Genomic DNA, 26,985 nt, shown 5'->3' with positions numbered 1-26,985 from the left:
ATTTTCTGCAAATTATAACCATTTTATTTTGTTTGATTTAAATCAAATATCACAAGCTTTGAAAGGGCAAAAGCTTTGCTGGAGAATCCAACACGTGCGGAATCACTTGTGCATGTTGCTCTGGTATTTTATTTTATTCTTCACGTTTAAATTATAATTATAATATTTTATTTTTAATTGTCTACTGTATATCGTGCTGTTATCCTTGCGAGCAAGGCACCAAAGCAAATTCCTTGTATGTATACATACTTAGCTAATAATGTATTCAACTCTATTCAAACTAAAATATTAAAAATGTATGTTTTATCATTCTTTATCATTTTTATCATTCGTCTAACATTTGGACAGGTACACGGATAGGACAGGTTGAGAAGGATATGGGCCAAACACAGGCAGGTGGGAATCGTGTAGATGGGAAAAGATGGTCAGTGTGAGCATGTTGGGCCAGAGGGCTTGTTTCCACACTGTGTGACTCTATACTATTTTTTTTCAACTTCATATTTTATTAACGTGTTGTATTTCCTGCGCAAAAGGCCAGGCAATAGGCAATGATAATGAAGTGATGAAAAACCCCATTTCCTATTAGTTTAAAGTAGGTCTCTGTTGTAAACAATGACTGCTCCATCAATTAAGTGATAGTATTGCAGAATGACAAAACATTACAAACATCACAAAATTCTTAAGGGGTTGGACAGGCTAGATGCAGGACGATTATTCCCGATGTTGGGGAAGTCCAGAACAAGGGGTCACAGTTTAAGGATAAGGGGGAAGTATTTTAGAACCGAGATGAGAAAAACATTTTTTACACAGAGAGTGGTGAATCTGTGGAATTCTCTGCCACAGAAGGTAGTTGAGGCCAGTTAATTGGCTATATTTAAGAGGGAGTTAGATGTGGCCCTTGTAGCTAAAGGGATCAGGGGGTATGGAGAGAAGGCAGGTACAGGATACTGAGTTGGATGATCAGCCATGATCATATTGAATGGCGGTGCAGGCTTGAAGGGCCGAATGGCCTACTCCTGCACCTATTTTCTATGTTTCTATGCAGTACATTGTGGATAAATGTGAGGTTATCCACTTTGGTGGCAAGAACAGGAAAGCAGATTATCTGACTGGTATCAGATTAGGGAAAGAGGAGGTGCAACGTGACCTGGGTATACTTGTACATCAGTCACTGAAAGTAAGCATGCAGCTACAGCAGGCAGTGAAGAAAGCCAATGGCCAATGACGAAGGGTCGAATGGCCTACTGCAACTATTTTCTATGACCTATATTGGTACATATTAATAACCTGGTTTCATGATGTAAATCCAGCTGCTTTAAATGTTCTTCTCTACCCTTCCAGAACTCACGTGTTAAAGAAAATACAAAAGAAAGTGGGAGAAAACCTCACAATCGATCATTTATCAGCAGTTTTACCAAACAGAAGGTAGGATATTGCTGATTTTATTCAATAGGTAGAATATTTTCAAGCTGTTATTTAAACATTATTTAGGCAATTAAAATATATGCCTGAAACACATAGGGTGGACTACTTTAATTAAACATTTTAAGTATAAGATTGAGCAGCATCAAGTACAGCTAAAGTACTTGCATTTGTACTGATGTGTTATATCGATTGTGTCTTTTTCTGGATTAGAAAAATACAAAATACAAAGGAAAACTGTTCAATCCGAATGATGAAGATCAGCAGAATTCTATTGGTAAAGATACTGGGTCGGCCCACAGGTTAGCTATCTGCGATTCTTCTTCTGCTTCTTCTTAAGCCCTTTGCTCCTCTAGGAAGCATAGGCCATTGACAAATGTCCTCCACCTCACTCGGTTGTTGGCAGTTCTTTCGAGATCTCCCCAGCTGAGCCCACTCTCAGACATTTCTACCTGCGATTACTTTTCATATAAAGTGAACAATATTAGTTCATGTTGGTTCAAATGCTTTATAAAATGTCAAACTTTTGCAAATGTTTAATAAATCATTCACTTTTTTGTGTACAGTTCTTTGTTCCTAAAGGTACATTGTTGTGAATGTACATTGATTATTGCTTTAATTATTTTATTTGTACATCTTAATGCAATATGTAAATTTTATTAAATTTATACATTTAGAACAGCACAGCACAGGAATGGACCTTTAGGTCCATATAAGATCCTAGACTAATATAACACCAAATTAAACCCATCTCTGCCTGCACGTGATCCATATCCCTCCATTCCCTAAAATACCCATCAAGTCTACTCCACCATTCAGTCATGGCTGATCGATCTCTCCCTCCTAACCCCATTCTCCTGCCTTCTCCCCATAACCTCTGACACCCATATTAATCAAGAATCTATCTATCTCTGCCTTAAATATATCCACTGACTTTGCCTCCACAGCCTTCTGTGGCAAAATAATTTCACACGCACCACCCTCTGACTAAGGAAATTCCTCATCATCCGCTTCCTAAAAGAACGTCCTTTAATTCTGAGGCTATGACCTCTAGTCCTAGACTCTCCCACTTGTGGAAACATCTTCTCCACATCCACTCTATCCAAGCATTTCACTATTCTGTACGTTTCAATGAGGTCCCCCCTCATTCTTCTAAACTCCAGCGAATTTAGGCATAGTGCTGTCAAACGCTCATCATATGTTAACCTACTCATTCCTGGGATCATTCTTGTAAACTACCTCTGGACCCCCTGAACCAGCACATCCTTCCTGAGATATGGTGCCCAAAATTGCTCACAATATTTCAAATGCGGCCTGATCAGCACCTTATAGAGCCTCAGCATTACATCCCTGTGTTTGTATACAAGCCTTCCCGAAATAAATTTAGTGCTTTCTTTACTACTGATTTGACTAGAGGGCGGTGGAGGCTGGTTCTCTGGATACTTTCAAGAGAGAGCTAGATAGGGTTCTTAAAGATAGCGGAGTCAGGGGATATGGAGAGAAGGCAGGAACGGGGTACTGATTGGGGATGATCAGCCATGATCACATTGAATGGCGGTGCTGGCTCAAAGGGCCGAATGGCCTACTCCTGCACCTATTGTCTATTGACTTGCAAATTAACTTTTTGGGAATCCTGCACCAGCACTCCCAAGTCTCTATGCACCTCCGATTTCTGGATTCTCCCCATTTAGAAAATAAGATTGGATCATTATAGTTATACGAAAGTGGGGATTAAAAATAATACAGATATTGATATTATAAAAGCAGAAGTCTACAGATGATGGAATCTGGAGACTGCAGCTAGAGGAACTCAGCAGGTCAGTCAGCATCTGTGGAGGAACATGAACAGTTGATGTTTGGGGTCAAGTCCCTTCATCTAGACTGAAAGTGTAGATGGATAAATAGCCAATATAAAGAAGTGGGGCAAGAGCTAGCGATGTATGGATGCCGGTGAGGCCGGGTGGATTGACAGATAGTGTTGGGTGGGAGAGGGAAGGATGAAGATAACAACGGAGGCTGAGGTGATAGGCGGAGAATGAAATGCTGTACACAGGCTCAGCAGTGGAGTTGCTGCCTTACAGCGTCGGCACCCGTGTTCGATCCCGACTATGGGTGCTCTCTGTACGGAGTTTATACATTATCCCTGTGACTGCATGGGTTTTTTTCAGGGTGCTCTGGTTTCCTCCCATATCCCAAAGATGTGCAGGTTTGAAGGTTATTTGGCTTCTGGAAATTAGCCCGAGTGTATGGGATGCAAAACTGGGGTAACATAGAACTACTGGTGATTGTTGGTTGGCGCAGACTCGGTGGGCTTAAGGGTCTGTTGCTGTACCATGCTGTATCTTTAAAATAAACCAAGATTTTAGAATCTGATGAGAGAGGAAGGTAAAGAATGGAATGGAATGAGTGGTGGTGTTGTTAAAAAATGAATTATTCAACTTGCCTTAGTCCCCATCTTCCTGGAGAGTGATGAATTAGTGTTCTTTCCACATCCTTTACAAACAATGATGACTTAACATTGTGTTTTTATGTAGATTGGGCCATCGCAAAAAAACAATGAAACTCTATCGTGGTCTTTCTGACCTGGTTATATACACCAACTCTGTGACCTCCCAGGATCTCCAAGCGAAAGGTGAGGGACGTCCCTTAGACTAAAACAATTTCAATATGAAAAGTGTTACTGAAATGGCTTTCAGTTTGAATGGTTTAAAATGTGGATTAAGTAACTTATCTTTATTCAGAAGTTCTTCACTAATGAAAGTAACTGAGCTGATAATACCACAGTTTAAGTATTTATTTACCACTACATCTTATCAAGTGAATTCATTGGCAAGCAGGCAATGAAATTGGGATTGAGTAGATTATTCTCCTGTAGTTTCCTGTCTTTCCCGCCCCTTTTAGTAGTTATTCTTTCTCATCAGTTTTTTTAATCATTAAATGCCATTCATTACTATGCTATGAAGGTATGGGGACCATTTCAAGTGATTTTTGTATATTTACTGATTTATGGGCAGAATTGATTTATGAATATCTGTAAAGACAGAACCCGTTCATTATTTGGGGATAGCCTGCACATTGTCTTGTAAAGATCTTCAATATTCTTTCTCCTCTTTTTGCTGTCACCAATATTGCTATTAATTCCCTGCCCTGAGGGTGAACTTTTTGTAATATGATTGTTTACAGGGCAAGTAAATCAACCGTGATAATGCAGGAAGTCTAAGGGGCCTGTCGCACTTTCACGACCTAATTCACGATCTGTTTTACTCGTGGACATTTTTTATCGTGCTGAAAAAAATGCCGCGATCTACTTGATGCCAGGAGTATCTACAACTAGCATCACGGCATGCTACGACCTCGTGATGACCATGCTGCGAATATGAGTCAAGGACAAACACTGCAGAGGTCGTGAAAGTGGGACAGGCCCTTAACTCTGATGAATGTGATACATGTGTTGAGACCTATGTGTTTAAATTACATAAAATTGCAAAATAGCCATTTTGCTGATGTCCCAATTTAACCTATGATTTCATTTCAAATTTTACAAATATTTTTTTAACAGGCTCCTCCGGAAAGGTTTTATCGTTAAGTGAGACTCAAGCCCACCAACTTTTACATCAAAAGCCTGAGCAATTTATTGGTTTTAACCAGAAACATTTCACACGTGTATATCCATCTGCCTTCAGAATAGACTCGAGCAATTTCGACCCACAAGAATGCTGGAATGTTGGTTGTCAGATGGGTAAGTATGATTGTGTGTGTGTGTTTGTGTGTGATTGTGTGTGTGATTGTGTGTGTGTGTGATTGTGTGTGTGATTGTGCCCAAAGGCCAGATTGCACCCTTGCGCGGTGCATTAAACGTCCATACAACGTCGCATACAACCTTAAACATTCCATGCCGTCCCCCCAAATGCCAATAGTCAAAGTGATGAAATGAATTGTTTGGAATGATGTTGGGGTCACTTACACCTTGAATGAAACTCTAAAATGGAACCTGTGTGCTGATGAAGGGATGTTCTTTTAGGAAGGAGATGAGGAGTAGTTTCTTTAGTCAGAGGGTGGTGAATTTGTGGTCCCCAATGGTCCCTCGTTGGTCTCGGTGGCGTGTTTCAACACCCACGTGGTCCCGTCCGACATGCTGCACCCACCGCCGACCTGTCCTCCATTGCTGGCGCCTGTCCTCGACAGCTGCCGGGTCCTCTCCTGACGGCTCCACGGCGCCAACACTGAGTCTGGCTACGGGGCTTCTCAAGGGCCACAGCCTCCTGGTAGCGTCCACGCGATCCACCATTAGAAGTTGACAAACTATTGGAAGAAGTTTCCCCAGTTCAGTCCTTTTCTAAAAATTATAAAACCATATAACCATATAACAATTACAGCACGGAAACAGGCCATCTCGGCCCTACAAGTCCGTGCCGAACAACTTGTTTTCCCCTTAGTCCCACCTGCCTGCACTCATACCATAACCCTCCATTCCCTTCTCATCCATATGCCTATCCAATTTATTTTTAAATGATACCAATGAACCTGCCTCCACCACTTCCACTGGAAGCTCATTCCACACCGCTACCACTCTCTGAGTAAAGAAGTTCCCCCTCATATTCCCCCTAAACTTCTGTCCCTTAATTCTGAAGTCATGTCCTCTTGTTGGAATCTTCCCTATTCTCAAAGGGAAAAGCTTGTCCACATCAACTCTGTCTATCCCTCTCATCATTTTAAAGACCTCTATCAAGTCCCCCCTTAACCTTCTGCGCTCCAGGGAATAAAGACCTAACTTATTCAACCTATCTCTGTAACTTAGTTGTTGAAACCCAGGCAACATTCTAGTAAATCTCCACTGTACTCTCTCTAAAAACAAATTAAAAGGAGAGCTTTCAGATTGTGACATTCTCATTCTGTTTGTATTCACAGTGGCACTAAATTATCAGTCTGATGGTCGTATGATGCAGCTAAACAGAGCCCTATTTATGAAAAATGGAAACTGTGGTTATGTCCTAAAACCTCAATCGATGTGCCAAGGTATTCTTTATATTTAATATTTCATTTGTTTCACACTATTAAAGAATAAAGCTTGTATGTGTAGATTACAGTTTTCCAGACATACTAATCAAAATAGCCTTAAGGATATTCACCTACTACTATCTTGGGGTGGAAGATTGCAACCTTCAGGTGGTCTGCCCTGTTTCGACGAATGCAATCAACCTGGCGTGCACAATCAAATAAGATCAAATAGGACAAGTCGTCCTGCAAGCAGTGCATGTCATAAGCAATAAGAAGACCTACTACAATCATGAAAGAGTTTTAACAGCCCTCCTTGAAGGCTTTTGCCTTTCACTCATTTATGCTCATGTTTTACGGTTTGGGTGCAATATCGCTGGAACATTGTGAATTGTTCTGTTCTGGGGGACATTACATTGCTGAGTCCATTTGTAACTATGTCATTCCTGTACTTGACATCAGACATGATAATCGTTGCACTAGAAAACGACCACAAGTTCTGGTGGAAACATAGAAACATAGAAATTAGGTGCAGGAGTAGGCCATTCGGCCCTTCGAGCCTGCACCGCCATTCAATATGATCATGGCTGATCATCCAACTCAGTATCCCGTACCTGCCTTCTCTCCATACCCCCTGATCCCCTTAGCCACAAGGGCCACATCTAACTCCCTCTTAAATATAGCCAATGAACTGGCCTCAACTACCCTCTGTGGCAGAGAGTTCCAGAGATTCACCACTCTCTGCGTGAAAAAAGTTCTTCTCATCTCGGTTTTAAAGGATTTCCCCTTTATCCTTAAGCTGTGACCCCTTGTTCTGGACTTCCCTAACATCGGGAACAATCTTCCTGCATCTAGCCTGTCCAACCCCTTAAGAATTTTGTAAGTTTCTATAAGATCCCCTCTCAATCTTCTAAATTCTAGAGTATAAAACCAAGTCTATCCAGTCTTTCTTCATAAGACAGTCCTGACATCCCAGGAATCAGTCTGGTGAACCGTCTCTGCACTCCCTCTATGGCAATAATGTCCTTCCTCAGATTTGGAGACCAAAACTGTACGCAATACTCCAGGTGTGGTCTCACCAAGACGCTGTACAACTGCAGTAGAACCTCTCTGCTCCTATACTCAAATCCTTTTGCAATGAAAGCTAACATACCATTCGCTTTCTTTACTGCCTGCTGCACCTGCATGCCTACCTTCAATGACTGGTGTACCATGACACCCAGGTCTCGCTGCATCTCCCCCTTTCCCAATCGGCCACCATTTAGATAATAGTCTGCTTTCCTGTTTTTTGCCACCAAAATGGATAACCTCACATTTATCCACATTATACTGCATCTGCCAAACATTTGCCCACTCACCCAGCCTATCCAAGTCACCCTGCAGTCTCCTAGCATCCTCCTCACAGCTAACACTGCCCCCCAGCTTAGTGTCATCCGCAAACTTGGAGATATTGCCTTCAATTCCCTCATCCAGATCATTAATATATATTGTAAATAGCTGGGGTCCCAGTACTGAGCCTTGGGGTACCCCACTAGTCACTGCCTGCCATTGTGAAAAGGACCCGTTTACTCCTACTCTTTGCTTCCTGTTTGCCAGCCAGTTCTCTATCCACATCAATACTGAACCCCCAATGCCTTGTGCTTTAAGTTTGTATATTAATTTCTTATGTGGGACCTTGTCGAAAGCCTTCTGGAAGTCCAGATACACCACATCCACTGGTTCTCCCCTATCCACGCTACTAGTTACATCCTCGAAAAATTCTATAAGATTCGTCAGACATGATTTACCTTTCGTAAATCCATGCTGACTTTGTCCAATGATTTCACCACTTTCCAAATGTGCTGCTATCCCATCTTTAATAACTGACTCTAGCAGTTTCCCCACTACCGATGTTAGACTAACTGGTCTGTAATTCCCCATTTTCTCTCTCCCTCCCTTCTTAAAAAGTGGGGTTACGTTTGCTACCCGCCAATCTTCAGGAACTACTCCAGAATCTAAAGAGTTTTGAAAGATTATTACTAATGCATCCACTATTTCTGGAGCTACTTCCTTAAGTACTCTGGGATGCAGCCTATCTGGCCCTGGGGATTTATCGGCCTTTAATCCATTCAATTTACCCAACACCACTTCCCGGCTAACCTGGATTTCACTCAATTCCTCCAACTCCTTTGACCCGCGGTCCCCTGCTATTTCCGGCAAATTATTTATGTCTTCCTTAGTGAAGACGGAACCAAAGTAGTTATTCAATTGGTCCGCCATATCCTGGTTCCCCATGATCAACTCGCCTGTTTCTGACTGCAAGGGACCTACATTTGTTTTAACTAATCTCTTTCTTTTCACATATCTATAAAAACTTTTGCAGTCAGTTTTTATGTTCCCTGCCAGTTTTCTTTCATAATCTATTTTTCCTTTCCTAATTAAGCCCTTTGTCCTCCTCTGCTGGTCTTTGAATTTCTCCCAGTCCTCCGGTATGCTGCTTTTTCTGGCTAATTTGTACGCATCATCCTTCGCTTTGATACTATCCCTGATTTCCCTTGTTATCCATGGATGTACTACCTTCCCTGATTTATTCTTTTGCCAAACTGGGATGAACAATTTTTGTAGTTCATCCATGCAGTCTTTAAATGTCTTCCATTGTATATCCACCGTCAACCCTTTTAGAATTAATTGCCAGTCAATCTTGGCCAATTCACGTCTCATACCCTCAAAGTTACCTTTCTTTAAGTTCAGAACCATTGTTTCTGAATTAACAATGTCACTCTCCATCCTAATGAAGAACTCAACCATATTATGGTCACTCTTGCCCAAGGGGGCACGTACAACAAGATTGCTAACTAACCCTTCCTCATTACTCAATACCCAGTCTAAAATAGCCTGCTCTCTCGTTGGTTCCTCTACATGTTGATTTAGATAACTATCCCGCATACATTCCAAGAAATCCTCTTCCTCAGCACCCCTGCCAATTTGATTCACCCAATCTATATGTAGATTGAAGTCACCCATTATAACCGTTTTGCCTTTGTCGCACGCATTTCTAATTTCCTGTTTGATACCATCTCCAACTTCACTACTACTGTTAGGTGGCCTGTACACAACACCCACCAGCGTTTTCTGCCCCTTAGTGTTGTGCAGCTCTACCCATACCGATTCCACATCCTCCAAACTAATGTCCTTCCTTTCCATTGCATTAATCCCCTCTCTAATCAGTAACGCTACCCCACCTCCTTTTCCTTTCTGTCTATCCCTCCTGAATATTGAATATCCCTGGATGGAACCCAGCGTGTCAGGCAGCATCTCGGAAAGGGGCAGCGGTCATTCAACATTTTGGGTTTGGAACCTTCTTCAGACTGATTACAAACCTTGATTCAGCCTGCAACATGACTCGGGGATTGAAATAAAATTGACTGCAAGGGATAGAACTATTTGCTGAGGTCAAATAGGATCATTTCTATAACTCTGTTTAAGAAAGAACTGCAGATGCTGGTAAAATCGAAGGTAGACAAAGAAGCTGGAGAAACTCAGCGGGTGAGGCAGCGTCTATGGAGCTAAGAAATAGGCGACTTTTCAGGTCGAGACCCTTCTTCACACTTCTATAAACCTGTGTATTTAAATATGCACCCCATCAGTTTCAAGTGCATTTCCTTGGTGAATGCTTTTTAAAGTTTAGCCAGTTAAACCTAGCAGGAAATCAACAGTTAAATCTTCCACTTTTCCCACTCGCAGGTAGGTTGTTGATGGAAATTAAAAGAAAATTCTCAATTTCCATTTATCAGGTTTTCTTTTTGGTGTGACAGCAGACAGCATTTAATATATTCTTATGAAATTCAATTTTAAACAACCCAACAGTCTGTTGAAATACTACAGAGAGCGAGAGAGAGAGAGAGAGAGAGGAGAGAGATCTGTTGTACAAATGTAAAAAGCAATCAATTGTCAATATTAGTGATAGCAATTTTTGGTATATTTAAATTTTTGGCCAAGTGCATTCTATTAACTGCGGGCAGCACGGTGGCGCAACGGTAGAGTTGCTGCCTTACAGCGTAAGAGATCTGGGTTCAATCCTGACTACAGGTGGTGTCCGTATGGAGTTTGCATGTTCTCCCTGTGACTGCATGGTTTTTCTCCATGTGCTGTGGTTTCCTCCCACATTGTAAAGACGTGGTTTGTAGGTTAATTGCCTTCTGTAAATTGTCCCCAGTGAAGAGAACATTATTAGTACAAGAGTGATCGCTGGTTGGCTCAGACACGGTGGGCCGAAGGGCCTGTTTCCTCGCTGCATGTCTAAACAAAATACAAGTAATGTTGATCGTGTGCAAGTATGTAATTGGAGTTTAATATGTATGACAGGTTACACAGAGTGGAAACAGCATGCTGCTGAGTTACTTTGGACCCTGAAGTTACAATTAATAAACCTGCCGTGTGAAATGATTTTACATTTGCTTCATTAAAAAAACAAAACATATGTTCATTTCCAATCTAATTCCTTTCTACACTGTGTGAATTTTTGCTTACAGGTGTTTTTAACCCATTCTCTGAAGATTCTCTGCATGGCCATCTTAAAAAGCAGCTCACACTAAAAATTATCAGTGGACAACAGTTGCCCAAGCCACCACATTCTATGCTTGGGGACAGAGGCGAGGTAATGGAGATTTAATGTGCTACTAATTTGATTTTGGTCATTAAACTACAATGCCAACCCTGGATTTGATTATCCCTGCCAAAGAAAGACAATGAAACTATGGGTCCGCTACTGATTTTCCGGCATCTGATGGGCCAGCACTTTCTTTAATCCGGCCAAAATTACGAGAGCATTGCGTGTAACGCACGTTCTTTCGGGATGTGTGCCTCCGTCCTGAAAGTGTTAATTGTTAACCTGTTTGTTAATTGTTAATTCTTCATTTAAGTTTCTAGCAGTCCATGGTGCTTTAGAGACACAGGTGGGGTGTAATTTGTGGTAAAGATGTGTTTTTGCTGAATTATTATTACATGACCTCTGTTGGCCCGGCAAAATGGATAATCCAGCAAGCCTCTGGAACCAAGGGTGCCGGGATATCAATGGTGTACCTGTATTTAAGAAGGAACTGCAGATGCTGGAAAATCGAAGGTACACAAAAATGCTGGAGAAACTCAGCGGGTGCAGCAGCATCTATGGAGCGAAGGAAATAGGCTATCTCCATCACTCCATAGATGCTGCTGCACCCGCTGAGTTTCTCCATCATTTTTGTGTACATTCAATGGTGTACCTGTACTTGTTTACGAAGAACCACTGACAAATCGCTATTTATGCTGACACTGGCGTTTCTTGTTGAGGAAGGATTAATTAGATGAACTCTTCCTCTTCTGCATGAAACATGTAATATTTGGATAGAGCATGAGTTGAAATGTAAAGATGTAACATTAATATTTCTCTTCTTAAATTGAGAGATTCTAGTTTAGATTTGGGCAAATGCAGAGGATGGGAAATGATTGGTTGATTAAATGTACAACATAGAAGCAAACTAGAAACATGACTAAAACAAATTGCAGCAGTGTGTGTAGAAATCACAGATGTAAATAAGGATTTCACCATTTGGACAATTGTGATTTTCATCGATGAGCGAAAAACACTTTGCAAAAAATTATTGTTGAGAAAAATGATGCGATGTTTCTATTTATCTGCAATTGTGATATATTCCTATAGATTAATAAACCCATGTGCATTTTTTGTAGTGTTTCATACTTGGGTGCATTAATAAATTCCAAGAATATATTTTCACATTTATATTTTTTAATTGATTGGTCTTTAACAGATAATTGATCCCTTTGTTGAAGTGGAAATTATTGGTTTACCGATAGATTGCTGTAAGGAACAGACCAGAGTGGTGGATGATAATGGTGAGTTGTAGTCCACATTGCTCTATATTGTATTGTAATTTCTAATTAGATCAATTAGATATATAAAGAAAGACCAAATACAACATATCCACTGGTTTTCCCTTCATCTATAATTACAACCTCAAAATTATTCTAACGGATTTGCCAAACTTAATTTTATTTCAATTCGTGTTGTTCGATCATGATATTCATTCATAGTGTGGCAGTGGTAGAGCTGGTAGAGCTGTTGCCTTACAGTGCCTGAGACCCGGGTTCGATCCTGACTACAGGTGCTGTCCGTGTGGCTTCCTGTGACTGCATGGCTTTATTTTCTAAGTGGCTTGTTACCATACCTTAAAGATACATTATTGCATTGTCCCAATGACTAAGAAGGGGCTCGACCCGAAAAGTCGCCTATTTCCTTCACTCAATAGATGCTGTCTCACCCGCTGAGTTTCTCCAGCTTTTTTTGTCTACCTTAGATTTTCCAGCATCTGCAGTTCCTTCTTAAACATTTTGTCTACTCCACTGCGAAATCTTCTCAAGGTATGCCTACTTTGAAGAAGTTCTCCTCCTCCCTCCGATGACAGTTTAACAACCTCCTCTCTCACTGTCCCTCCTCTGTGGTTCCCCCTTTCCTCCAACTCTACGACCACATCCTAACCCAGACCCGGTACCACAGCCACGTTTGCTTCATCGGGACTTGCCTGCACCTCCATCTTGTACCTCATGGTTTCCAGCTCCAGTTCCCTACCTCCCAGTTCGTACCCAACCCAGACTATAGATCCAGACTGGCTCTCTGCCGCCATACATGGCAATTCTCCTTCCGTGCTGAAGAAGGGTCTCGATCCGAAACGTTGCCTATTTCCTTCGCTCCATAGATGCTGCCTCACCCGCTGAGTTTCTCCAGTATTTTTGTCTACCTCCCAATGACAAATGTTAGATTAAATGTTTTATAGTTTCATATTCTTTCTCTTACATTTTTTAAACAATGCAATTACATTTGCTGTCTCCCAATCTATGGAAAATGTTTTTGAATCTATGGAGTTTTGGTAGATGATAACTATCACAAATAAATAAATGATGGGTCTTTGTCCCAAACATTATGGAGGGCATTGTAGGTCATCAAATCCTGTGAATGTATCCCATTCCCATATGATTACTATTCCAATAGTTTTTTTAACTGATGACAATTGTTTTATATTTTAATTATCTATTTTGTAGGACTTCTTTCATGAAGGCAGACACAAAATGTTGGATCAATTTCTTTGCATTTTTTCCCCAATTATAAGGGATCAATATTAACTATTCCTAATATTTTCCATTTTGCATATGGATAGACGCTTATACAGTCTAATGTTTCTCATTACTTCAGTCTTGTATTCCATTTTCTCTTTCCAATTCCTGTCGGGGTCTGTGCCTTAAAAGATTATATATTTGTCTTAAACTATGTATTAACTCTTTAAATATGAACCAATGTTTGCTTATTATCATGTGCTACACTGTCTTCCATTCACTTGTTCTCAATGCATATCAAATTTCACATCTCTCTCTTGCACATATCATCATCCTGTGCAGTTGATCTCCACTTGTTTGCAGTTAATCTTTGATCAATATGCAAGCTAATGGAAGGATGAATTAAACTACTGGTATAATTTCACTTCAAAACGTTAACATGCTAACACAGTACCCTGTACACTCCATACTTTAACTTACATTTTAAGGTCCAAAGGAATGGAATCAATAAAATCGTGTGGTTCATAATGCAAAATAATGATTTTCTTAACTGTATTCTCTGAAACGATAATCAATGTTGGTTCTTTTCCAGTAAAAAAAAGTTAATGGCTCTGGAGAGTTGAGCGAGATAAAAGTGGAATTGTAAACTTAATTCTCATTTTCAGGATTTAATCCTGTCTGGGAAGAAACTATGACTTTTACAGTCAACATGCCTGAAATAGCCCTGGTTCGATTTCTGGTGTGGGATCATGATCCAATTGGGCGAGATTTTGTAGGTGAAAGAACTGTGTCCTTTAGTACTCTCATGCCAGGTCGGTAAACCCTTTAAAAAATCATCTCTCAAAATGTCACCAACTCCGATTTACCGTCAAAAGCAACATACTGATTCAATAAAATGCTTCCTTCACAGGATACCGTCATATTTACTTGGAGGGCATGACAGAATCTTCACTGTTTGTGCATGTGACAATTCATGACATCTGCGGAAAGGTTTGTAATCTTTGATTTTATTTGTTTCATCCCTGATTTAATTATTATCAGTTATTCTAATCAGATTCTTGATTAATATGGATGTCAGAGGTTATTGGGAAAAGGCGGGCAGAATTGGGTTAGGAGGGAGAGATAGATCAGCCATGATTGAATGGCGGAGTAGACTTGATGGGCCGAATGGCCTAATTCTGCTCCAATTGTTCTTATCCTGTGAGAGACAATGTTATGCACTATGAAGTCAATACAACTCCTTCCAGGGTGATGCATCTATGATCCTTTGATATGTTGGAGGACAAATTGCTAGAATGCTGAAACAAAGTTCCTTCAAAGCCCCTTTTGAATTCTGGTCTCCAAAGTCATAATGGCATAAGTCTGAGCTTGCACGCTAGTATTGCACAAGAGCAGTCCTACCACCTACTACCACTTGGACATCAGATGGCTTCTGCAGAGATGCAGTGGAAGCTGAGGCATCGTCCATCAGCCATGCTGGTTCGGCCATATTAAAATGGTAGATTGAGATATAGAGAACTGCAGATGCGGGAATCTTGTGTAAAGCACAAAACGCTGGAGTAACTCTCTGAATCAGGCAGCATCCGTGCAATGAATGGAGAGGCAATGTTTCAGGCCGGGGCCTTTCTTTAGGAAAGGTGAGCTCCACTTTCTCCACAAATCCCTGTGCAAGAATAGAGTTGCTTCTTGATTTTGCATTTGCATGCATTCTTACCAGTAAGGCGACCAATACAACGACCATTTCTACAGCTTTCTTCCTTCGGTGTAAGCCAGTGCTCTACAACATTACCTATGTACGACCTTAACTTTGGGGACTCTGGAATATGCTCTGGCTTTCTCCTGCCCTGTCCGTAGGCCATTCAGAACTGGTGAAGCCAGAATTAACCTCGACAGCACAATTTCTAAGCTGCAAGTGACAGGTCAAGTGATGAGTTATCTCATCTTTGCTCTCTACACTGGGAATATAAGGGGATATGTGGTTTTTAAGTGCTGCTTAAGGGGGCTGATTGCATGAAAATATCTGGCCCATATTCCCTCATGTCACTCAGGAAGCTAATTGCAAAGACTTCTATCTTGCGTTCCAGCTACAAACCTCCCTTCCTTTGATTCAGGCTGGATTTAATCTGAACTAACTCGCTGGAATTGATGCTGACTATTTATGAAATGAGGGCCCAGAGAGTGCAATTGTTGCTTGAATCATGATGAGGAACAAGCAGCAGAAATTGTGTTTGCCCTGCAGTGGGTCAATGGGCCCAGGTTAATCATATTTTGTGATTCCATCACCTATTTTCAAGTGATAACCAATTTGCCCCCTAATGTAATTTTCTTTGCACTGTAGTATTTTAATTTGCACGTTATCTAGGAGTTGCAAAATGGTCGTTTTTTTGAAATTGTTTTATTTCCTAATGTCTTGTGCAATTCCATTAAATTCACTGGATTGTCATTTCTATCATTGCTGATTCTTGTTCATAGATACAAAACAACCAAGGCTGTTATTCCTCCAAAATAAGCTCACTTTTATTTGATGATGGGTCTTTTTTTTAGACTAACCTACGGCATTTTTGTTTCTGTATCCTGCCAAGTGTGTTCAGCATGTTGAGTAGATGGCTGGATAGATATAATTCAGTTGATTCTCTTATGAAGGAATAATTTAACCCATAGATTCATTTAAAAGGGTCAAGAATTGGAAGAAATGTACAGGTGCACAACCTTTTATCCGAAGTTCCAAATAACGAAAACCTCCGAATAGCGACATTTTTTCAGTCCTTGAAGAAAGGTCCTTGAAAACGTTCACCGAGGGCGGCCCGCAGAGGTGACAGCGGAACCTCCGGTCGGTCCTCGAAGAGAGGGGAACTAAATCCCCATTCATAAAAGAGAAGGTGAGGGTATATTGCGCGGGAGGGTTAATAATTGACAATCTGCTGCTGCCCGCCCGCTGAGTTAAAAAGTTCCCACGGTAGACTCACGATACTCAGTGTATCGTGAGTCTTGCATGAGAACTTTTTAACTCAGCGGGCAGGCAGCAGCAAATTGTCGCTCCCTTAAGTTTCACCCCACCTACACCCCTCTGCTTCCCGGCCATGTGTGTGACCCCTTCCCTCCCCTCTCCAGCTCCCCGCCCATTGCACCGGCGCGGGGGTTTTGCACTGTCTTCACGTCGGAGCTAGTGCCAATCACCGGAGACGTCAGGACCAACGGGACACCGGCCCCCAGGCCCACTGCAAGCACGGAGATCCCAGAGACCCACAGCCAGCAGCAGCCCAGCCCCGTTCCAATTCCAGAGGAACACGCTCCCCGTAGGGACCGAAGCTGATGGTGTGCAAGGTGCGTCTTGGTCTTGAGGTTGCGGATGAGGGGGCGCAGCTCGGGCTGTGACGTCTCCGGCCACCCCCTGTACAGGAGCTGAGACTGGGAACTGTGGAGTTGTTTGCAGTTGCAGAGGGAGGGGGCAAGGGCGGTACAGTTCCCAGTCTCAGCTCCAGTCCAGAGGGGTGACCGGAGACGTCAGGACCAACGGGACACCGACTGCAAGCACGGAGATCCCAGAGACTCACAGCCAGCAGCAACTCTAGCCCAGCCCCGCTCCAACTCCAGAGGAACCCGGGTTGCGGATGAGGGGGCGCAGCTCGGGCTGTGGGCGAACTGCCACTTGTCGCCGTAGCGGCGCATCGGGCAGCGGATTCCTCTGGAGTTGGAGGGACAGGGAGACACAGCGGCTTTTGAGAATGGTGGGCAATCACTTCCAAAGTTCTGCCCACACAGTCAGTACACCTCTCCTACACTTGTCTCCCGCACTAAGATTATCTCGCAGAGAATGATCCCAGCCTAACCCTCCCTATTCTCTCCTATTCTGCAAGAAAAAACTACATTGAAGACTCAAACTCGCGATCGAGTAACTGCCGGGATCGAGGCGCAAACTCACGACCTTGCGGATATGAGCCGAGCACTCTACCACTGAGCCAGCCGTTAAAATCTACGCTAAAAATCTTCCATTCCGAAAGCCGAAAAATTCTGAATTACGAAAAGTGTCTGGTCCCATGGCTTTCGGATAAAAGGTTGTGCACCTGTATATCGAATTCTTGAAATAAATTTGCAATTACGCTGCAATTGATATTTAAAATGCACAATTTAATTATTTTGAAATATTTAGGTTTAATCCAGGCAGGGTAAATTTTGTTTACCTTGTATGTCTGGTTTGATATTGTTAAGGTTTCTCCAGATGTAGGTGGAGATGGGTTAGAACAATTATTGTAGAAGTCTAGAATCTAATAGTAATCAACGTAAGCCATGGCTATAACGTCTTTCAAAGTAAACAAAGTTAATTTCTGTTCTTAATCACCTGATATAGCAACTGATGGGACTCAAGAGTCTGTTTAGCAAGACTCCCAAATATCCTCCTGCAAACATCAACCAAGGCAATGTGTTGCAAAAGAAATCCTTTGGAAATCGAATTCTACGTCGCACTGTCAGTGCACCCACAAAGGAAAGGAAAAAGAGCAAAAGCATGCTTTTGGAAACTTCCATTGACTTGCGGGAGCAGGAATCCAATCCTCTTCCTTCCAACAAGCAAGAAACATGCAGCAAGCGAGGAACAAAGAAACTCCATATGCGTCCGATGTCAATGCCAGTTGAAAATTTGCTTTCTGGAGAGATGCTGCCATCTGCTGGTGAAAAATCTGGTAAGGCACAACAGGATTATAAAATCCATTGATACTTCTAAGAGTGAAAACGTGAATTTCTAATTTCACACCATGTACGTAGCTGCAGCTTACGAAATTCATAACTGAGATCCATTAATCTTCAGCTTGAATGTATGTAAAACTTTGCTTTGCAGTACACCCTTGTTTTTATCATGAGAAAGTGTTAGGGTTCAAAAACGATGAGTTTTCTGCTAATATTATTTGTTTGCATTGGTTTAATTTTATAATATAACAGTGCAACTTATCCCTTTTATATATTTATCTCTTTATATATTATACTTTAACTACTTTTACCAATTTTTGGAGACTGTTATATTGTGTTCCACTGGGTCTTTTCCTCTGTTCAGAATTGGTCGAAACCAATTATTCTCTTTCAAAGTCACAATTATTCCCAGTGATCTTTATCTAAAAAGGCCTGTACTTCTCTCATGCCCCCACCTCCAGGATTGAGAATCATGCTTCAAATTCAATAACATGTCTGACATTAAAATGTTGGTAACCTTGGTGAGCTTTTGAATCCAGCTCTTCTAGGTGAGAGAGACCTCAGTTAACATGTTTGACTGGTCATCCCAGCCATGTATTACATTCACAAATATAGAAACATATAAAAATAGGTGCAGGAGTAGGCCATTCGGCCCTTCGAGCCAGCATCGCCATTGAATATGATCATGGCTGATCATCTAAAATCAGAACCGCGTTCCTGCTTTTTCCCCCCATACCCCTTGATTTCTTTAGCCCTAAGAGTTAAATCTAACTCTTGAAAACATCCAGTGAATTGGCCTCTACTGCCTTCTGTGGCAGAGAATTCCACAGATTCACAACTCTCTGAGTGAAGAGGTTTTTCCTCATCTCAATCCTAAATGGCCTACCCCTTATTCCTAAACTATGACTCCTGGTTCTGGACTCCCCCAACATCGGGAACATTTTTCCTGCATCTAGCCTGTCCAATCCATTAAGAATGTTATATGTTTCTATAAGATCTGCCCAATCACACAACCCATCCAAGTCACCCTGTAACCTCATAGCATCCTCCTCGCAGCTCGCACTGCCACCCAACTTTGTGTCATCCGCAAACTTGGAAATGGTACATGGTTTAGAATAGAACGCCAACAACCTTTTTAATTTTTCAAACATAAAATAGATTTAATGACTTGGGTAAAGAAGCCTAAAGAACAAATCCTTACAAGGTCGCTGCAATGAGTTAAAAGCAGAATATTTCAATACTGACATAATTCCATGAAACTCAGTCTGTCTTATTCAATGCATAGACAAAGATAGCCCCTAAATTGATATATTTTGTTTTGTAGCACATTCCCAACATTTAAGTGTGTCTGAAGATGGACACAAAAAACTGGAGTAACTCAACGGGTCAGACAGCTTCTCTGGAGAAAAGGAACAAGTGATGTTTCAGGTCAAGGCCCTTCTTCAGATGTCTTCAGAGTCTATTCCTTTTCTCTAAAGATGCTGTCTGGCCCACTGAGTTACTCCAGCTTTTTTGTGTCTATCTTTGGTTTAAACCAGAATCTGCAGTTCCTTCTTACACATGTAATTGTATCTCTTTGACAGACCAGAAATCTGTTTAAGGAAATTCCAAGAAAAATATTTTTGAGCTAACAGTTTTCTTGCATGACATTATATCTATAAAAGACCAGGAAGACCAAGTCTCATACTGAATCGCAGCATCCTGAATTCATTCACAATTCAATATAGTGACAACTTCTGTAGCCAGCTTTAACAGATCTTTACTTTCACACAGTGATCTGAAAACACTTGATGTTCAGGTCGCCTCCATAACTAACCTATATTCAGATTTGACTTTATTTGTAACTATCTGCTAGCATTGATTGCGTTTCTACAGATGCACATGGTCATAGAGTGATACAGTGTGGAAACAGGCCCTTCGGCCCAACTTGTCCACACCGGCCAACATTGTCCCAGTTACACTCGTCCCACTTGCCTGCTCTTGGTCCATATCCCGCCAAACCTGTCCTATCCATGTATGGGATAGTCCCAGCCTCAACTACCTCCGCTGGCAGCTTGTTCCATACACCCACCACCCTTTGTGTGAAAAATGTACCCCTCGGATTCCTATTAAATCTTTTCCCCTTGAACCTATGTCCTCTGGTCCTTGATTCGCCTACTCTGGGCAAGAGACTCTGTGCATCTACCTGATCTATTCCTCTCATGATTTTGTATATCTCTATAAGATTGCCCCTCATCCGCCTGCGCTCCATGGAATAGAGGCCCAGCCTAAACCTCTCCCAAAAGCTCACACTGTCTTGTTGTGGCAACATCCTCGTAAAGCACATGCAGATAACAAGCCAGTGTTAACGCTAGCTTCAATTTACCCTGTTACAAATTTGGTATAGATTTCTAAATCCCATTCTATGGCAAAGATTCTCAGCGCAATATCCAAGAAGTCAAGTGAGTTTATTGTATTCTGCACGAGTACAGTAAGATACAGGTACAATGAAAACCCTGTTTACAGCAGCATCACCAGCACAGAGACCCAGATTCGGGCGGCAGGGTGGTGCAGTGGTAGAGTTGCTGCCTTACAGCACTTACAGTGCTGGAGACCTGGGTTGATCCTGACTACGAGTGCTGCCTGTACGGAGTTTGTACGTTCTCCCCGTGACCCTGTGGGTTTTATCCAAGATCTTCAGTTTCCTCGCGCACTCCAAAGACGTACACATTTATAGGTTACTTGGCTTGGTGTAAGTGTAAATTGTCCCTAGTTTGTGCAGAGTAGAATCAATGTGCGGGGATCACTGGTCAGTGTGGACTCATTGAGCTGAAGAGCCTGTTTCCGCACTGTTTCTCTAAACTAAAATAAATATATACATAAAATACACACAGATACTGCAAGACTGTAAGAGAAAAGATACAAGATACATTTAATTGTCATTTGGACCCCTTGAGGTCCAAACGAAATGCCGTTTCTGCAGCCATACATTACAAACAAATAGACCCCAGACACAACATAATTAACATAACCATCCATCACATAGCGGTGATGGAAGGCCAAAATAACTTATCTCTCCACTGCACTTTCCCCCCCCCCCCCCCCCCCCCCCCCCCCCCTCCCCCCCCCCATGTCAGAGTCAAAGTCAAAGCCCCCGGCTGGCGATGGCGATTGTCCCGCGGCCATTAAAGCCACGCCGGGTGGTGCGAGGTCGCACACCGGGTCTTGGTGTTAGAGCCCCCGGCGTGCGCTCGCAGAGTCCCGCGGCCATTCCAAGCCGCGCGGGGCAGTGATGTTAGGCCCCGCTCCAGGAGCTCTTCGACCCCGCAACTCGGGCGGGGGAAGTCGCCGTTGCGAGAGCCCTGAAAAGCGGTCTCCCTCCAGGGACCCGCGGTGCCGCCGTCCACAGACCTGCCGTTGAAGCCTCCGACTCTCCGGTCGGGCCGCAGCAGCAGCAGCAGCAGCGCTCCTCCACCGCTCCACCCGCTCCGGACTCGGCCAGCCCCGTGACGGCGACGGTGAGTCGTCGGCACCAGAGTCCCCAGTCTCTTCCTGTTGGAGGCCGCTCCTCGTTGCAGCCCCAACGATAACGGAAACCCGACGAGAAAAGGTCGGGTCTCCCGTGCAGGGAGAGATTTAAAAAGTTTCTCCCACCCCCCCACACACACACACCCCCCAACAAAAAATAACAAAAACTACATAAAAACATAGACAAAAAATAATAAAATGCGGACAGACTGCAGAGGCCACTGCTGACGAGAGTCGCGCTGCCCACCGGAAAAGGACTGGGCAAAAAAAAACTAGCCATTAAAGCAAAACACAATTGGAAAAACAAGTCCATGGTAGTGCAAGAGGTGGTCTGTAGTGTGCTGTTGCTGAGATAGTAATGGTATAATTTTCTTTCCCCCTTGGTAACCAAAGATACCAGGGCTTGCAAAGTGTGTGCCTCACTTTCAAAATTCTATCGACTGGAGTTATAGATTTTGAATGATGTGGATGAGGGAGCTCATTTAGTAAAGCAATGATGTAAGCAATCAATGCTGACATATCAGTATCGTATAGTGACACGAAGACCATCAATCAGAGTTATACCTGCAAATTTGTATTGTAAATTCCATTGGACTGCTAGCTCAAAATGCATATCTTCAAAGTCCAGCATAATTTATTTTAAATTAGATTACCTATCATCGTTTTATACTCGAAGGTAGACACAAAATGCTGGAGTAACTTTGCGGGACAGGCAGCATCTCTGGAGAGAAGGAATGGGTGACGTTTCGGGTCGAGACCCTTCTTCAGACTGATGTCAGGGGAGTGGGCAGTACAGAGATAGAATGTAGTCAAGACTGGTGGGAGAACTGGGAAGGGGGAGGGGATGGAGAGGGAGGAAATGCAAGGGCTACTTGAAGTTAGGGAAGTCAATGTTCATACCGCTGGGGTGTAAGCTACCCAAGCAAAATATAAGGTGCTGTTCCTCCAATTTGCACTGGGCCTCACTCTGATAATGGAGGAGGCCCAGGATAGAAAGGTCAGATTGGGAATGGGAGGGGGAGTTAAAGTGCTGAGCCAGCGGGAGACCAGGTAGGTTTAGGCAGACTGAACAGAAGTGTTCAGTGAAACGATCACCGAGCCTGTGCTTGGTCTCGCCGATAGACAGTAGTTGACACCTGGAACAGCGGGTACAGTAGATGAGGCTGGAGGAAGTGCAAGTAAACCTCTGCCTCACCTGAAAAGACTGCCACGATCCTTGGATGTAGTGGAGGGGGGGAGGAAAAGGGACAGGTGTTGCATCTCTTGCAGTTGCTGGGGAAAGTACCTGGGCATGTGGTGGTTTGGGTGGGAAGGGACAAGTTGACCAGGGAGTTGCGGAGGGAACAGTCTCTATGGAAAGCAGAAAGAGATGGAGATGGGAAGTGTGGCCAGTAGTGGGATCCCGTTAGAGGTGAGGGAAATCTTAAAACCATGATCTATTTTATTTAATATTCTTACATGATATCTTTTTTTATGTAACTTTGAGAATAATTTTAACATTTATTTCTGTTTTTGTTCTATCCTTACTGTCTTGTTTCTCCATAGTTCAAAACTGACTAGGAATCTTCTCCAGGTAAACTTGAACTTTGAGAAAGGTGCTTCACTGATTTAAAAAAAAAATCAAAATGATGCATTCGCCAAACTTCCCCATTGAGCTTTGGATTTGCAATACAATAACGCTTAAATGGAAGATATTTTATGGAGAACCTCAGTGAAGGACCTTATGTCTCTTTTGTCTCTTGTTCTCGTCATGTCCTTTTTACAAACATATTTATGACTTCACATCTGCATAAATTGATTTTGGATCAATTGTTAAAATAAAAAAATGTGTTCAGTAAAATATTAAAATGAGTGCCTGTGTTGCTTTGCCTGAGTTCACATCTGTACATTTGTAGCAGTTTTAAAACCACATCAGTAAGCATAAGGTGGCTTTATTCATAGCAGAGTTAAAGAGTTAGAGAAAGGTCGATTTCATTAACATAAGATAGTAATTCTTGTCCATTGAGTATTGGAGCAAAGAGGTCCTTCTGCAGTTGTACAGGGCCCTAGTGAGATCACATCTTGAGTATTGTGTGCAGGTTTGGTCTCCGAATTTGAGAAAGGACATTCTTGCTATTGAGGGAGTGCAGCCTAGGTTCACAAGGTTAAACCCGGGATGACGGGACTGTCATATGCTGAGAGAATGGAGCGGCTGGGCTTGTATACTCTGGAGTTTAGGATTAGAAGGGATCTTATTGAAACGTATCAGATTATTAAGGGTTTGGACACGCTAGAGGCAGGAAACATGTTCCCGATGTTGGGGGAGTCCATAACCAGGGGCCACAGTTTAAGAATAAGGGGTAAGCCATTTAGAACGGAGATGAGGAAACACTTTTTCACACAGAGAGTTGTGAGTCTGTGGAATTCTCTGCCTCAGAGGGCGGTGGATGTCGATTCTCTGGATACTGTCAAGAGAGAGCTAGTTAGGGCTCTTAAAAATAGTAGAGTCGGGGGATATGGGGAGTAGGCAGGAGCGGGGTACTGATTGTGAATGATCAGCCATGATCACATTGAATGGCGGTGCTGGCTCGAAGGGCCGAATAGCCTACTCCTGCACCTATTGGCTATTGTCTAACTACTCAGAATATTGGAAACAATTACATTTGTAATATAGATTGTGAATGTGTTTGCAAGTATCACACTATTTAGAGGCCACATTCTAGTTTCCATGTGCTGGCCCTGTCGGGACTGAACCCCAAGCTATTGTTGTATACTGGTTTGCATTTGCCATTGTAAAGGATTTTTTTTTTTTTAAACTGATTTTTTGATGATTTATTTTACAGAAACCAAAACGGGGGCAAACTCAAGATCAAAGGGTTGTGAGGAAAAAATGGTGACATCATCATCTCCTTTGCCTCAATGCATTCCAGTATCAGGTGCCAATGAGCTAAGTGGAGCTCAGCCACGAGAATGTGCGAAGAATATTTTGAAAGAGTTATCAGTAAACAAAGAACACTCTTCATCCCATAATGTTTCTTTTGAAACCCCTACTTCTGAACATAATTTTATTGAGAAGGATGAGGAGTGTGATCAAGAACAGTTGCACAAACCTGAACAGTCCCAATGTAATGGGGCATTATGGCAGTGGACCAGAAGACCACTGTCACCAGACCAGAAACTCACCAAGCTGCAAGGGGAACCAATTGAAAATATTTCCATTCCACGTTGTAATGTAAATTGTATAGAAACTGAAGAAAAGATTGAACGTTATATCGCAATGTCTTCCATTTCTTCACCTGTCTCTGTAAATAATTTTGATCTTTCACAAAATCTGGGTACGACTCTTGACAGCACAGTCTCTCATCTTATTGATGCTATGTCCTTGCCCAGTGAAAGTGAAATAGGCAGTCCCATATCAGCCCTCATTGCCCAGTTTGATACAACACCAGATGGAATCAATCAGACTATGGTTTCAAACTTTCAAGAAACCAACAAACATACTCGAAGCATGATGTCTGGACTGTCACAACCTCATGGTCTAGAAATAAATGCTCCTGTAAATCTACTGTGTAGGGACATTAAAGCCAAGGAAGGCTGCTTGAATCTAACAGAAGATCCAACAATCTTCTCCAGCCCTGAGATGTCAGACCATTCCTCATATACCATAATAAATGAAGACATTCTCTCTCCTATTTCTGTAAAATACACACCAAATAGAAACATAAGTGGCACAACCATTGATGGAACATTCGATAAGACCTTGCATTTGGATACCATTAGTCATCCAGGTCAAGTCAGCACCCATGATGAAACTTGGAGCAGGATTGATGCTGGTGATAAATGTATTAATATGACAACCGATAATACAATTCTTAACGCATCTCCACCCATCGATTCTGTTGGCAGTAGTCTATTGGACGTAGATGACCTAGACTTCACCATCACCACCCCAGAGAGTTGTAATGAAGAATTGGGCCCAGGAAGCTCTTCCCCAGCTGACAATTTCTATCAAATGAGCCAGAAAAAAGGTAAAAAAGCAACCAATTTGTTGATTTTGGAGAACTCGCCAGTAAAAACTGCCAATGAAAGGGCGCTCTGTATTTCTGAAAGGAATATTTGGAATTCACTGCATTCAGTTGCAAATGAGTCATCCGTTGCCAACCACCCCTTTATTGGTGCAAAGCAACCAAGTGCGAGTAAGTCCAAGAGCCTTGGAGATCTGACATCAGAGGACATATCTTGCACCTTTGAAAGCAAGTATAAATTCATCAGCAAAAGTTTCATTGTGCCATGTATTAGAGGGCAGAAAGCAACTCCTTCCCAGAAAAATATGCCAAAGGCAGCAGATGCTTTAACTGAGCAGCTACGCAGACTTGTATCCCTGGAGCAAGAGGAAAATCAGGAAAGTCGTGTTCCGATGATAAGGCTGGAATCTGGTTACCAAAGAGGTCTGGTAAGAAAGCTCTCGTCTCGAAGCCAGAGCAGAGTCCGTTATGTTGCCAACAGGGCAAAACAAATACAGGAAGCCAACAAGCATAAACTTTCTGGTAACAGTGTCTCTGGCGATGTGGTTTTTAGAAAGAAAACCCCTATACAACACCATACAGTTAATAGGCACTCTACAGGTTCCTACATTGCAGGATACCTAAACCAACTTAAAGAAGAAGATTTGGAAGGTCGTGGTATTCCTGAAGGTTCCTGTAGTACTTTGCTCCACAGATACACTGACGATTTTTACACTGATGACTCGCTCTTGCAAACTGAACCCAGTACAGTCAGTGAACCAGAGATTTATTTCCTACTTCGGCTGTGATTTGGATGCAAAGAAAAATATTGTTTATAACTTTTTTTTTTAAAACTCTTCCATTGAAACATTGTTCCTTGTCTGTATAAATATATACGAGTCGTCACCATCACATATATATGCATTTGAACTTGACTCTAATCGTGGACATTCCTCAGAATTTGGTTGTGTCGTAGGAAGTTATTGTCATTTACACTAAACGTGAAGTCTGTCAAATTTGTACATTTTGTTTTCTATAAATTTGGGTGGATTTGTGAAATGTATTTTGTGTTTGGTGAAATAAATATTCATTTCATCTGGTAATGCAGAAGATTTGTCTAATTCGAGGCGCATTCTTGATCCAAAGTTGCCAAAAAAACAATGCAATGGGCAGAACTGCTTCATATTTTTGTATCTCTAAAAACAGTCATCAATTCTCGTGTCCTTTAGAGAAGTTTGACTGATTTATAGCAAGAGTGAGGACTGGGATTTCTTAATCAAATTGTTCAGATTGCGTATTAATTTTGTGA

The 26,985-nt window shown here is 42.1% G+C and overlaps 1 protein-coding gene across 3 annotated transcripts in view; it reads left to right on the top strand.

Annotated features, from left to right (window-relative positions):
* Positions 1-26,777, top strand: part of plch1 (phospholipase C, eta 1) — a 79,610-nt gene extending 52,833 nt beyond the window's left edge. For all 3 annotated transcript variants that reach the window (XM_055646278.1, XM_055646280.1, XM_055646281.1), the window contains 11 exons: positions 1,342-1,425; positions 1,636-1,724; positions 3,957-4,054; positions 4,982-5,161; positions 6,331-6,438; positions 10,929-11,053; positions 12,204-12,288; positions 14,169-14,315; positions 14,414-14,493; positions 17,852-18,182; positions 24,516-26,777. In XM_055646278.1, the coding sequence (XP_055502253.1) occupies positions 1,342-1,425; positions 1,636-1,724; positions 3,957-4,054; positions 4,982-5,161; positions 6,331-6,438; positions 10,929-11,053; positions 12,204-12,288; positions 14,169-14,315; positions 14,414-14,493; positions 17,852-18,182; positions 24,516-26,485 (3,297 nt within the window). In that variant the 3' untranslated portion in view covers positions 26,486-26,777. The remainder of the gene's footprint in view (positions 1-1,341; positions 1,426-1,635; positions 1,725-3,956; positions 4,055-4,981; positions 5,162-6,330; positions 6,439-10,928; positions 11,054-12,203; positions 12,289-14,168; positions 14,316-14,413; positions 14,494-17,851; positions 18,183-24,515) is intronic.
* Positions 26,778-26,985: the final 208 nt, after the last annotated feature.

The sequence above is a fragment of the Leucoraja erinacea genome, chromosome 14 (genome assembly GCF_028641065.1).
Source record: "Leucoraja erinacea ecotype New England chromosome 14, Leri_hhj_1, whole genome shotgun sequence".
NCBI classification, from domain to species: domain Eukaryota; kingdom Metazoa; phylum Chordata; class Chondrichthyes; order Rajiformes; family Rajidae; genus Leucoraja; species Leucoraja erinaceus.
The sequence above is the reverse complement of the archived record's forward strand: the minus strand, read 5'-3'. Positions and strand labels throughout refer to the sequence as shown.